The following is a 14,597-nucleotide window of genomic DNA, read 5'->3' as shown; positions in this document are numbered from 1 at the left end:
TGATGTTTGTGTTCAGCATTAAAGCTGTTTTGGTTTAAGTTCTGTCTCCGGAGTCTGCACCTTGGGTCCTATCCCTGTCCGCACACAGCCGTAACCTAACAGAAGATCGTGACCAGAACATGGACCCAGCAGACTCCGTGTGGTATCGGCGACCCGCAGTTTCTGCCTTCCTCAAGGAGAGCGTGAGGCAGGAGGCTAGGCATGCCCAGGAGCTCCAGTCACCCTTCTATGGGTCACGTTTGGGTTTGGGAGGGCCCCGCAGCCTCCAAACTGCCATGGCTACGGCCGAGCCAGCGCCTATGCCTCGGGCGATCAGGTTGAGCACGTGCTCAATCTCTCCAGTCGCTATACCTCCGCCTTCACCCCTGGATTACCAGTCCGACAAGAGGGTTAAGCGGCGGAGGAAGAAAGATTATGTGACGCCGGACGTTAGACTCACTCCACTGCAGTCCTTTGCTCTGTTTTTGGGACTGCAGCGTTCTTTATGTGATGTTTGCGTTCAGCATTAAAGCTGTTTTGGTTTAAGTTCTGTCTCCGGAGTCTGCACCTTGGGTCCTATCCCTGTCCGCACACAGCCGTCACCTAACAGAATCGAGTTTTAATGAGTCACTCACCAAAGTGAATCGGATTTTTTGGAGTCATTTGATTCACTGAGTCAGTCGACCAGAGAGTGCAAAAAATGTGAAGATGAATGATTCTAAAAGAAAACGACTATTTTATAGAGCAAAAAAGAGCAAAAACATTTCTAAAATTAAGCAATTTCCTATCAAAATTGCTTAATAAACATTTATTTATTTTTATTTTATTTTAATATATTTTTATTTTTTATTTTATTTGTATTTTCCTTAAATGTGTTAAATATATATTTTCTCATCTAAATGTTCACTGAGCTGTGAGCCAGGGGGAGGTAATGCGCCTTAACATTGGTTGCCAACCAAGAGGAAGAAGAAGCTGTGAGCCAGGAGGGAGGAGGTGAGTGAGTCCTGAGTGATTCGCTTACGATTCAGCACAGGAGGGAGGGGGTTAATGAGTGAGTGAATCGTTCGCTCTATGATTCAGCACAGGAGGGAGGGGGTGAGCGAGTCCTGAGTGATTCGCTTACGCTTACAATTCAGCACAAGCTCTTGATGTGAGCTTCTACTCAGGGTTTTTTTTCTTCCAGTTCAGAGCAGAAATTTTTTTGTTATGATACTGGATGTTGTGTTTTTCTCCACAACTTTAATTATAACCTAGATACATTGCTGCTAACAGCAACAGGGATGAGTCAGTGAGTCAGTTGGGCTTGTGAATCATGATTCATTAGTCAGTAAAGTGATTCTCGAGTATTGAACGATTCGTTCATGATTCGCGCATCACTAATGTAGAGGTAGGAATTGCAATTAATATGAATCTCAAAGTATTCACAACATTCCTGAACAGAAATAGGCCACTGCACCTGGGGTGAGGGTGTGGCCATGAAAACAATGTGACATGCCATTGGATGTTGGGACACATAATAACATGACACTAAGCATCGGCCAATGAATGTGAACTAGCAACCACAAGGTCGCGGGTATCGGTGTACTGTAGGAATATCCTAATATAAAAGTATTTTACTGTGCATTTTACAGTTTTGTTCTGTTCTTGTAGAATATCATTAAAGTTACGTAAATAGACTGTGATTTCGCATTTCAAATGTAAATTAACGTTAAATCACTGTAATGTAATAAAACATGATTTTCATGATTATTAAATGTATCTGTCTGTACATATGTATATTTAGATTGTTAAAATACATTCACAAATGTATCATGATTTCACAAATATCTGTCCGTTATTTGAAAGATTGAATCGTTGAATTCAAATGTAATGCTATGGAAAAGTATATAACATGATTCCTATAAGCTTGTGTTACGTCACATAAGTATTATTATCATTGCTATTTAGGGCAATTGTGGCTCAAGAGTTGGCAGTTTGCCTTGTGGTCAGAAGGTTGCCGGTTTGAGCCCCAGCTCGGACACTCTCGGTATTGTGTCAAGACTCTTCACCTACCGCCTACTGGTGATGGCCAGAGGGGCCGATGGTGCAATATGGCAGCCTCGCCCCTGTCAGTCTGTCCCAGGGCATCATATCCATTATTATTTAAACCAACTGTTAACTGTATATTTCTGTACATTTACGTATTATGATTCATATTGCCACATTCATTGACCTTGTTTATAGGTAATTTCTTCAGAAAGTTATTTTCTGTTATTTTATGGTAGTATTTTGGCACACCAGCTGCCGGAATATTGCTGTTTTTTTAAGATTTGTTTTTTTTTTCTAGTTATAGATAATTTCATTGTTTAATCACGTCAAAATGTTCCTAATTTAATGTCTAAAAGCACTTGGAAAGGCAAGATCCCTATGTAAAATTAGCGCAACAAACTGTATTGTCATTACTGGAAATAAGCATATTTTTATGAGGAAGTTATTTTCTGTTATTTTACGGTAGTATTTTGTCGCCCCAGCTGCCGGAATATTACCGATTTTTTTAAGATGTTTTTTTTAACAGTGCACATAAAGGCAGACAGTGACTAATACGTGCATCTATTTTGAAGATTTAGAGAGTCATACATGCTGAATCTTAGTTGTAGATCCTGTAATGGTAAAGTTTCAGGAACTGAAAGTGTCCACTTTGAGTCAGACCGCAATAATAATTAGATTTTTTTTTAAATTCTGTGGTTTGTGTTATGCATGCAACATCTTACAGTAAATCATTTATTGTGCTCTTTTAACAGTCTCCAAGTTTCCAATGATGATTTATGATAAGGTTTCGTTGCTAAGCAAGTACATGTTTAGAAGTTGCTACTTTTCATTACATATTAATATGTCAATGTAAATACCTACCTTTTAGGGTACGTAACAGAGATTAGAAGGGCTTAATTTTTTACTTTTTTATTCAGAACTGATAAAAATAGTTTAACATAAAAAAGGTGATAGAATTTAAAAAGTGTCTCTTGTTATTTAGTTTCTAAGAGTGTATCACTTTTATCTAAGTTCACCCTTGCAAAAATCAGATTAATTTGTTACAATATGCTAAAAGCGTAGTTTCCATTGGCTACAGGTTTTAACATTTTAACGTTAAAGTAAATGTATAACATCTGCCAGCAGTATTTAGTACTTATATTACATAGATACGCAGTTCTGTAGTTGTATTACGATATTAAGATTTTGTTGATTAATTGTTTTGGTCATGTTTTAGTAAAAAAAAAAATACAAAAATCTATAATAATTAAAAAAATTAATAAAGTAGGAAATAATCCTGTTAGGAAGGAATGAAAACATTTGGAAATGAGAGCTGATAAATTAACAATACATGAAGGAAGTGGGAGGGGTCCTACAGAAGTCCAGCTAGATGCTTTTAGTTGTGTCATCCAATTGCTTTTAAGTCTGTGACGCAACCCATCAGTGACAGGAAACAGGCCAGCAGGCTGTGTGTTTGTTGTCAGTGAGTTTATTAGAGAAAACAGAAGAGCACTGTGTGTGTGTGTGTGTGTGCATCTTTGTTGGTCCAGTCTCAGTTTTTCCAGCTAAACATGCTGCAGATACTTCTATTGCTACTGCTGTCATCCACGGTAAGTTACACTTCAAAGCTAATGATTTAATATAGTATTTTAGGAGAAAAAGTTATTTGAGTAGCCCGTGAACAGTTCCTCAGGATTTAACCTGCTGTACCCACAATCAGGCTGACAGCCGGAGTCAGCGAGTGTCGGGCTACAAGAAGGCAAATGCATGTGTGTGCCAGCTAAACTCCACCATGTGGCTGTTCCCTGCTCAGAAGTTTAAGTACGTGTTGGAGGAAGTTCACACCTGTGAAGGATCTCTGAATAACCTACAAGAAGAGGTAAGAACTCATGTAGCATTATTTTACTCACCTCTGCTACTTAAGCATAAGTACCAATTGCAATATTATTGCTTCATTATTTATAATTTTTTTATTATCACATATACTATATATTGGTATATAATTTTTAAATGTATGTGTTACTGAAGTTTATATTTTCATATCATTCCTCTGCCACCTTCAACAGATTTATTTTTGAACAACAAAAAGATTTGTAGGATTCATATTGAAAACTAGAAAACCTATGGCTTGTTTGTCTTGTTAAACTTACATTATCAGTTGGGATTTAAATACACAGCCGGGGTCCACGGTGTTTTATTTTTCAGTTATATTCCACATTGGCCTTTTGGAATCTCTTTTCTATAAGTACCTCCTCGTTTATTATACTCTTATACTGAAATTTGATATGATATGAGAAAGTATGCACAGTAAAATTTGTAAAATAATATAATGTAAAATAATCACTTTTCATAACCATTTCAATATTTGATATTAAATACTTTAAAAAAGTTTAAAAAGCAAAAACACTGAAATACCCACAGAATTGATTTCCTGTTACCATTAATTTTATGTTATTGTCTGCCAGATAATATTTCAACTTCAGTCTGGGATCAGAATATCACAGGATTTTTTTTGTCTGCATTTCTTGCAGCTGACGTTCTCCAGCCAACGTCTTCCACTGATCCAGGATCAGTTTTCCAACTTTACTGCTCGGCTGGAGCCCTACAACTACCTGCATTTCAGGGGCCTGTATACAGAACTGTCCCTGCGCCAGCTGGGCCAGGAGCTCAGCCAGTTACAGGTGGACATCGATGTGGTCCACAGCCAGCTTAACAACTCCGAGACACAGAAACTCTCCAAAGAGGTAGAGCTAAAATAGCAAATGGCAGCAAAATACAACAGAAAGAAAAGATTTAATGTTATATTATGTCAGGTCACATGTGACCTGTTGTGATGTAACAGAATTATCAATAGAATAATATTATATCCATTTCTGATAGGCTGATAGACTACATAAACATGTAAACAAGATGCAAACAATAGACACGCTTAACATGAAGACTGTGAAGGAGAAACTGCGCTACCTAAAGAATAATGTGGAGACCTGCAAGTCAATCCCCAAAGACTTCAGAGGTATGTGTGTGTGTGTGTGTGTGTATGTGTGTGTGTGTGTGTGTGTGGTGTACATGTTTAGATATCTTTGTGAGGACAGAAAATTAACATGCTGCTATACTTATGCGGACGAAATGCCCGTTCACACGAGTTTGAGGCTCAAAATGTGATTTTAGTGTCAGGGTTACAACAGGGTTATGGTTAGGCATTATTTTTGATGGTTAGGTTTAGACTAGGTGGCTGGGGAAAGCATTATGTCAATTAGATGTCCTCACTATGGTATGAAAAAATTGTGGGTGTGTGGGATTGTCAGTGAGAGACAATTATCAATTAATTTGTAATAATCAATTATTCCTGAACACAGTATTTCTCAGTGATTGGGGTATTGGACTTTCTTTGTATTTTGATTCTACCTATGCACAAGGAATGGTGAAGAAGACCCAGTACAAAGTCGTGTCACTCAAGAACTACAAGAACTAGCTTATTTTCCCTGATCCTGTCTGAAAATAATATTTGAGCCAAACAGACACTCTCACGGGATCATAAATAAATGATCCCGATAGGTGACAATGATTGACTGTATCTTATTATCTCCTTCAGAAACCTCCTGATCTTTCTGCCTTTCCAGGTCATGACAGGCACTGCCTCAGAGGTCTGATCACCAACATCAGTGACCCTATCACAGCTAAAGTCAGTCCTCATGGTAAGAGCTATATCTCTGGTTCGTGGGGAAAACAAGCCCAGAAAGAGAGCGAGGGGCAGAAGAACAGTTACTGGGTTCAACCTCTGCTAAGCAGCCACATCTGGGGCAACACTGTGCGCCTTTACCAAACCTATGAAGACCTCATGGCCTCAACAAACCACAGAGAATTTACCTTTGCTTCATCTTACAGTCATCCCAGCACAAATGAAGGTCCGAACGCCGTCCTGTATGGCGAGGCTCTGTATTATCACTGCTACCGCTCTGCAGACATTTGCCGGTACGACCTGGAGACCAACGAGGTCAAACGGGTGACTCTTCCAGGCACCGGTGTGGGTTTCAACAACAAGTTCCCCTATTGTTACTACGATTGCCGGCTCAATAGTGATGTTGATGTAGAGGCAGATGAAACAGGACTGTGGGCTCTCTATGCCACTATAGGTAACCATGGTAACCTCGTGATCAGCCGCTTAGTTTGGGACAGCGAGGTGAAGAGTCTCAACGTGACACAGACGTGGGAAACGAGGTTGTTCAAGAAGGCAGTAAGTAACGCCTTCATGGTGTGCGGTGTGATGTACGCAACTCGTTACGTTAATGAGTACCGGGAGGAGGTGTTCTACGCCTTCGACACAGCCACAGGCAAAGAAGACAACTCACTAGCAATACCACTGGAGAAGGTAGCTAAAGCAGTGGCTAGTCTGAGCTACAATCCCACCAACAAGCAGATCTACATGTACAACGATGGATACTTGCTGGCCTACCAGGTTTACTTCTGATCTAAAGCTTGTTAAACAGTAAGAAAAAAGCAATGATTTAAAGTTCAGTTTGAGGACTATTTTATGCAAGCAATACAAATATCACAAATATGTCATGTATGCTGTAAAAAATTAAAAAAATCTATCTATCTATCTATCTATCTATCTATCTATCTATCTATCTATCTATCTATCTATCCATCTATCTATCTATCTATCTATCTATCTATCTATCTATCCATCTATCTATCTATCTATCTATCTATCTATCTATCTATCTATCTATCTATCTATCTATCTATCTATCTATCTATCTATCTAGGCCTAGCTTGAGGGTACACGTTAATATTTTAGCTGTTATGGGGCTACAACTCTTGATGCTTCCTCTACCATGGGGGCTGCTTTGGACTTTATCTTCCATATCTGCTTCCATTGCTGCACATGGACGTCCCTCTCCTGTCCTGGTTCTGCTGGAGGTTCCTTCCTGTTAAAAAGGAGTTTTTCCTTACCACTGTCGTCAAATCACTTGCTCATTGGAGTGATATGATTGTTGGGTTTTCTCTGTTTTTTTATATTATTATAGGGTTTTTACAATATAAAATGCCTTGAGGGAAGTGTTGTTGTGACTTAGTGCTATATAAATAAAACTGAACTGAATTCAAATTTAGGGTTTTGGTGTTGCAGAAACTATGTAATGTAAATGAGAAAGTAAACACTATTTCAAATTTAGGGTTTTGCATATTAGCAAATATTAACAAAAATCATTGGAACCTTAAAAGAAAATTATTTAAATACAAACTCAGATGAAAACATGACATATTTCATCATGTCACTTATTTAACAAAATATATAATCAATGTGAAAAATTAAGTGCAGTGTACTCTATGATTCAGTAAATTGTAGAGACACGTGTATAATCTGTTTGAGAAACTTTATCAGTCAGTCAGATTATTATTGACACATTTTGACTCTCTTTTCTTTACAAAAATTGTTCATTCGATTAAGGTTCTCAGGCATTGATTTGTGCACTTGTATTATGAACCATAAATGTGTAACATTTTATCTGATACTTGAAGGAGAAACGAAAATGTTATCCATTGTAAATTTCAGTCATTGTAAATGCACTGCAAAAAATTAAATTAAATTAAAAAAACTTTTTCTACTCACATTTTATGTTTTTTGTTAATACAGTATGTCAAAATGAAAACATAACTATAAATTCAGACACGTGAGGTCGTGCTGAAAACAATGATACCAAACAAAAATAGTTTTTAAAGGTGAAATGTAGAGGAAACATCAAAAGTAGTTAAAAATGTCCAATTATACCCTGGACCCCAGAGGGTTAAAAAAATGTTTAACCCTCTGGGGTCCAGGCCCAGTAAGGCAATAGTTACTTTTCAAGTAATTAATTACTTTTAGAATCTTGTAACTCAGTTACTAACTCAGTTACTTTTTGAAGAAGTAACTATAATTAATTACTTAAAGTAACTTGCCCAACACTGCATATTAAAAAAAAGCTAGTAAATGTTGTGATATTTTGATACCATGGTAGCATTAACAGGATATTGTTTTATAGTGATATTATACAGGAAAACTGTTACTCAATAAGGCCCATTTACTAGTTGTTTTTCTCTTTCTCTGTAACCTAAGAATTAATGTGTAAGAATCACAGGATGGTACCTCAAGGTTGAAAACACCACAGAGATCACTTCCTTACTCCCATCCTCCCTTCCTTATCTCTTAGAAAGGAGCTTGTTAAAGGCCAGGTGGTTTGTTTCAGAATTCACTAATGAAAGAACTCTGTATTCTATGTCTAGGAGTGTATTTTGCTGGGATAATCATAAATTGTAGCTGAACTGATAAACTACACAAAGGATACTTCTTTGCTCACAAGGCAGGAAGACGTTCCCTTATTTGGTCTGTACCGGTTTGAACTGAGAATCTGTTGACACACGAACCTTTTTCCTCTATATATACTGTTGTAAGATGAATAAACCTTTGAGTTGATTTTGGGAAAGCAACCCGTACAGTTTCTGTGTCGTTTTGTTCTCCCAGTTGCTCCCGACGTCGTAACTAACACGCTGAATGGCATATTTGACTGTTACTTGAGAATATTTCTTTGAGTTCTATAGGTTATGGACAATCTCTGCTGATAGGTGCTCACGCCTCGGAGGAAACCCGATCCACAGACGGAGATTTCTTTCAGTAAATACGTTGTACTAACAAGTTGACAATCTGTTTGAATTTAATTTACTTATTTAGATAACTGCTACTCTAATGTCACTGCAAGGATTTCTCCACAAATCTCAAAACAACAATCTTGTGACTTTTATGAGAATATGACATTTGTATGTTTACATAAAAAAAGATATAATAACATAGTTAGACTGACTCTGAACATTAAAACCACTACACTGGAAATTATTGATTTTATTAAATAAAGAGAGTACAAGGCAAAGATGAACCTTTTATTTGCACTGGTTGAATTAGCTTAATGGAGAAATACATTGTTTATGAAATGTGATGCATTAAACATGAAACATCTTGAGGAAAAACAGTGTTGGCTATACCATGTTTTACTCGAGCACCTATTTGAATTTCAGACTTTTATAGAAATCAATCAATTTTGCAGAAATGAAACAACAACATCAATTTACCCAAACAACACCTTGTAGGAAACCATGTTGGAGTCACAGTAAGCATGCAGCATCTGGTCCACAGGGCTGTAATTTAGGCTTTGAATGTTGGTAGACATCTTGTTCATGAAGATGCCAATGTTAAACCTCTCCTGTCCCGTCACGGTGTTGAATGAGTAAAAGATCTCCTCGACCTCCCTGTTAATGTAACGTGTTGCATAGAGAACGCCACACGCTATGAAGGTGTTGGTCACTGACTGTTTGTAGACTGAAGTGCGCCAGGTCTTTCCAAGCACTGGTGTTTCACCCTCCTCTAGCTTGGAGAGAACCAAGTTGCCAAAGTCCTGAGTGGTGGTGTAGACCACCCAGACACCAGACTCATCTGTTGCCAGGTCCAGGTCAGTGTATGGGTAGCATTCCTCAAGATGGCAGAAGTTACCTTTTGAGTTGTACCTGGTTAACAGAGGATAGCAGTGAAAGTTTCTGTCATAGTTATTCTTTAAACTAACATTTTCAAAGTTGAGTAACAAACCTGGTGCCTTTTGGTAGTTGTAAGGTTGTGACACTTTTAGTGGTGAGATTAAATCGACAAACATAATCTTGGTTGTAACAGTTGTAGTACAAAGCCCCTCCATACAGAACATTATTTGGACCCTGGATGGTGTTGGTAGTTGGGTTTGAAGAGTGGATCTGGACGTTACCTGAAGATGAAAAAGAAGGAATAAACATATGTTAATAGTTTAAAACTATAATTTGCTTCACAAAAATGTATCAGTAATTAAGACAAACTGCAAAACATTGTTCTTAAGAACAATGGCAGGTGAGTATTATTTAGTAAAAACACTCCAGGATAACATGGGCTGGGAACCAATGCAGAACTGTCTATGCACCTGTACAGGACCAGCACTGGAACAAGGGCTGCTTGTTGAAAAAACGTAATACTGATACTTGGTATCTGTCATGATCCGGAGTCTGTGACTCCGTGTTTATGTTTAGTTTATTAGTATTCTGTGGTTTTGGTCACCTTGGGGTGTTTATCATGGTTCATGTTCATATGTTCTGTGTCCCCCAGTCTGTGTTAAGTTGGTGTGTTATGTCATTGCGTGTATGTGTTTCCGGTTTTATTGTGAAGGTCTGCGTCTTATGTGTGTGTTTTCAGTTTGTCTCCCTACTCTCGTCACGTAATCACTCCCAGCTGTGTTCCCCACCTGTGTGTAATCTCCCTGTGTTCTCTGAGTGTATTTAAGTTGTGTCTTCTGTCATGGTAGTTGCTGGTTCGTCTGCGTTATTTTCCTCGCCGCCATTCTGTGTTGTTTCCCCTTGGTCTCCCTGCGTCTTCCCGTATGTATTTCTCCGGACCTCCCTGCATCCTCATTCTGGTTTGTCTTCTTAGTTTACCCAGTTTAGGTCTCTAGTTTCATGTTTTGTCGCCACCGCTGTTTGTACTTACCCACCACTGTAAATAAACACTCACCTGCACCAGAGCTGCTGCCTTTTTGGTCCTTTCCTACAATCCCACACGGCTTGCCTCGGCAATCCGTGACAGTATCAGTATAACTTGCTACCAAATGTTAAAGCCACTTTTATAAAGGGTTGCATAACTCGATTTTAGGTACAGTTAGGTAGTTACCTAACAAACTCACTGTACATGGTCCTTTCCAAACACCTTCAGTAACCCAAAGTACAGCAAACCTCTAGGGTTAATTATTTCATCTTTGAAAATTCAAACAATTTAATAAGCTACTTTATTACCAACTTCAGAGTGATCCCAGTAAAAACAGTAAGGGTTTTTTTGCATTATGTGGGAGGGAAAAAAACAACAAGAAGAGAGGAGTTCCTTACCTGGGACGCTCACTCCAATGATGAGAGAACTCAGACTGCTGTAAAAACGAACATAGTTGGAGTATCTGTTACTCGAAGTCATCATCACCAGCCAGTACCAGCTCTCTTTGCCTTCCTCTGGTCTGGGATCACGACCCCAGGCTCCGTAAGCGTACGAGCCAGGATATTCTCCTGCTGTGTAGACCCTTGGTCCAGTGACATTCAGAAGCCGGCTGCGTTGACAGGTACCTGAGGGGATAAAAATAAAAAGGATTATTAACTGCTCCAATCCCCTAAGAACAGACTCCCACTGCCACCAGAAGAGAAATAAACAAACAAACACATAAAAAAAAAGAACAAACTCACCCTGTGGGGGCTCGGTGGGTGTGACGGTAGTGTTCATTTTTTTGTTGCACTTGAATAGATCTGCCTTCAGAGCAGAGTTGAATTGTTGTCCCTTTATCACCTGCATGGTGTCGAACTTCTCCAGCTCTTGCATCTCTGCTTTAAAGTTCCCCAGCTGAGACAAATTTTGATTGTTTACAAGATCATAAACAGAGTGAGGGACAAAGATACAGATGTCAGTGTTTTGCAGCATGTGGTTGTGAATCTACCTGTTCAGTGGCGTTAGCAGTGAGGATCTGGTGTTGCTGGGTGGTGCTGTTGAGCTTGTCAATCAGCTGCTTGATCTCAGTCATTTCATTCTCTATAACATACAAGCTGAGAACTCCATACAGCTCTCCGTCATCCTCCTTCTCCAGGATCAGCACGTCTTTGTTCAGCTGGGAAAGACGACGCTCCAACCCCAGCAGCAGACTCTCCAGCTCCACAGTCTGCAGAGGCAGCAGTGATTAAGCAGGGATGGAGACAAACAGTATGAGAGCTTTAAAAGACTAGTTACCTTCTGCGGGGTGATGTTGCTGTTGCAGTCTGATACGTTGGTTTCAACTATCCTGAGTTTTTCATGAGGGAATGCCTTCTCTGAGTTATTCAGCTCGCATGCACACTTTTCTCGTGGAGGAGCCTGAAATTTAAATGTATTTTCAAGTGAAATAAGCAGCAGCATTTAGTGGTATTTGGTATTTGTCGCTTTATTCAAAAAGGATATTTACCCATTGAAATGAAGTCTTCAGTATTTCTTACCTGTTGGGTGAATGTGAGCAGAGCACACAGTGGAATAATCACGTACAGCTTCATGGTGAATCAGAGAGCAGAGCTGAACAAAACTCTCTCTAAAGTGTTTGATTGTGGCACTGGGACTGCAGCAGCACCCTCTAATTTGCGAACACTCCCATTATCCTGTGGATGTGAGGAATTGGATGTGGGTGTGTTTTTGGTTATGTATCACTTTGTTTTCTCTATTTTCTGATTTGGATTACAGCAACACAGAGAATTTGCACCCAATCATGGGAAATGACAGTAAAAGTATCTTCAGCTGTACAAAATAACTATCTCACATTTAATAAAGTACCAAATAAGAATTAAAGTACTGAAACCTAAAACTCTGTTAAAAAAAATCTGGAACACAGACTTCTGTCACTGTTTTTACAATTTTTTAAACTACAAACTCTTTTTAAAAGAAATGTTTTCTCTCTTTTTTTTTATTATTTCAACTCATCAGCACTAGCAGTTGGAGGGCATGCACATTTTATCATATATCAATTTAATCAATAATGTGGATTATCAAAGGCTGTGAAAGTAAAAATTTGGAAACTACCACACAAAAATACACTGTGTATGTGATATTATATCCTACATGTGGTAAAGTTTATGCTAAATAATACAATGTCATAATGTTGCCTCTGAATCACTGCTAAACCCATGGTCTATGTTGTGAAGCTGAGAACAGTGACTAATACATCTATTTTAATTTTTTTTTTCATGAAATTGATTCAGGAACAGAAAGTGACCCTTTTGCATGAAATGCAAAAAATAGCCACAAAGCAGCCACAATGTGTCCAATTGCACTATTTGAAATTTAATATTTAATTTTGGGCTCTGTTATTCATGCAGTGTGTTAGCCACTACCGCATTTTGGTGCACAGTAAGCTCTTTTAACCGTATCACATGTAAATGTACAGTCTAGTGCAGACTTTCTTCTCGTCCCAGACAGGCCCACATACTGGGACAATCCCAGTCCTATTTAGGACACATAAGATCTCTCTTTTAGTGCTTGTGTTTGAACATAAAGCCATTAACACGAAGAAGAGATGGAAACCAGTCCAAAGACATTTCAAACCACCTGCCACAGCAATTCTTAGAGTTTTATTAGAAACAGGTCCAGGTAGAAATTGGGCTACAAGACTACAATACTGATATGTCTACCATGTTACATGATGAAGATCAGGCTCTGGCAGCTTTGCTGGGGTCAGCCAACACAAACAGCTTTGTATTAGCATTTTGTCTGTGCAGATGCTTGACAAGAGCCATACAATAAAGTTGTTTCTTTTCACACAGTTTGCACTTTACTATCATGCTCTTGTTCACTTGTGCAATAGAAAGAAAAAGTAATGTCCGCATCTTTACTCCTTTGTGGACATCACATTTTGGGTTGTCTAGACCAAAATACTAAATTTTGCTCTACAATGGCCTGATATCCACCTATGAGGACTTGTACTGCCACTGTTCTATCAAAATTTAAAACGAATGTCCGCATGTGGATCAAATTTTTCGTAGAAAGAAAAATCAGGTAAAAATAAATAATTGGTAATTCTTTGCTTTTTCATTGATCAGGTCCAAATCAGCCCAAATAGCAAAGAGAAATTAAAAATGCATGCCATGAAAGATTTCGGGAGGTTAAAGCTGCAGATTTCGCCGCTATGTTATTCCTCTCTGCATACAAACTGAAATCAGCTGATAGCAGGGCAGGTGTGCAAGAAGAAAAAAGCATGTTTTTTAAATTGTTTTTTATCACTATAGGAGTAATGGAAGATGCAGGTTTTGGGAACAGAAAGTAAAAATTCTGCACTGTGCGCGTAAAATAAGCCACAGGGGAAAAAAACATATTATGTCTAATTGAACCACTTGGAACAGATTTTTAATTCTGAGGTTTTGTACTTGTGCAATGTGTTAGCTGCTACCACATTTTTGTGCACAGTAAGCTTTTTTTAACTTCACTATGTTAAAATAATACAGTCTTCAGAGCTACTTGTCCTATAGTTGGAAAAAATAACTGATATGTTTTCCCAAAAAGTTCAAGCTATTTAATTAGAATAGAATAGAATAGAATAGAATAGAATAGGGGATCAGGACCGTCCGACCTTCGGTTAGCCATTCCGGGTGTCTCTCGTTAACTAGCAGCTGGTTCATTTGTGCTGCCAGACGCTCGTGGAGTGCAGTCGGCTTCTTTAGCCAGTAGGCGTGGACCATGTCGGGCCCTGGTGCTGTCCAACTCTTCATACTGGAGACCCTTTCTTGGATATCTGCCACTGTGATGGTTACTGGACCCTGTTCAGGGAGGTCGCAGGTTAAATACACCTTTCTAGCCGGGAGGAATGATTACCAACGGCTGGTCAGGTAATCAGTTGCAGGTGGGCCAGCAACAGCGAAGAGGGACTCTTGTCCTCTCCTCTCTTCCTTTCCTCCCTTTATTTCTCGTTGGTACATGGGGTTCTGCCTGGCCCGAACGCCGTCGCCAGTCCCCTTCAAGGCCTTCCCCAAACTGCAGCACTATTCATACTTCCTCATCCCTCATCACCCATCGTTAC

The 14,597-nt window shown here is 38.9% G+C and overlaps 2 protein-coding genes across 2 annotated transcripts; one reads left to right on the top strand and one right to left on the bottom strand.

Moving 5' to 3' along the window:
• Window positions 1-119: 119 nt before the first annotated feature.
• On the top strand, window positions 120-6,616 carry LOC146666755 (olfactomedin-like). The gene is made up of 5 exons (XM_085410994.1): window positions 120-428; window positions 3,707-3,865; window positions 4,518-4,730; window positions 4,867-4,999; window positions 5,607-6,616. The coding sequence occupies exons 1-5, from the start codon at window positions 120-122 to the stop codon at window positions 6,452-6,454; spliced, it is 1,662 nt and encodes a 553-aa protein (XP_085267120.1). The 3' UTR covers window positions 6,455-6,616.
• A 2,297-nt stretch (window positions 6,617-8,913) lies between these two features.
• Window positions 8,914-12,087, bottom strand: LOC146666754 (olfactomedin-4-like). Its single transcript, XM_085410993.1, has 7 exons — window positions 12,034-12,087; window positions 11,792-11,914; window positions 11,505-11,723; window positions 11,257-11,410; window positions 10,912-11,139; window positions 9,602-9,770; window positions 8,914-9,522 (listed from the first exon to the last, which is right to left on the bottom strand). The coding sequence occupies exons 1-7, from the start codon at window positions 12,085-12,087 to the stop codon at window positions 9,087-9,089; spliced, it is 1,383 nt and encodes a 460-aa protein (XP_085267119.1). The 3' UTR covers window positions 8,914-9,086.
• Window positions 12,088-14,597: the final 2,510 nt, after the last annotated feature.

Source organism: Rhamphochromis longiceps, linkage group LG7 (genome assembly GCF_057381845.1).
Source record: "Rhamphochromis longiceps isolate RC_006_pf linkage group LG7, R_longiceps_female_GT1.1, whole genome shotgun sequence".
Taxonomy (NCBI): domain Eukaryota; kingdom Metazoa; phylum Chordata; class Actinopteri; order Cichliformes; family Cichlidae; genus Rhamphochromis; species Rhamphochromis longiceps.
Note: the sequence above shows the minus strand (reverse complement) of the source record. Positions and strands in the feature narration are given on the sequence as shown.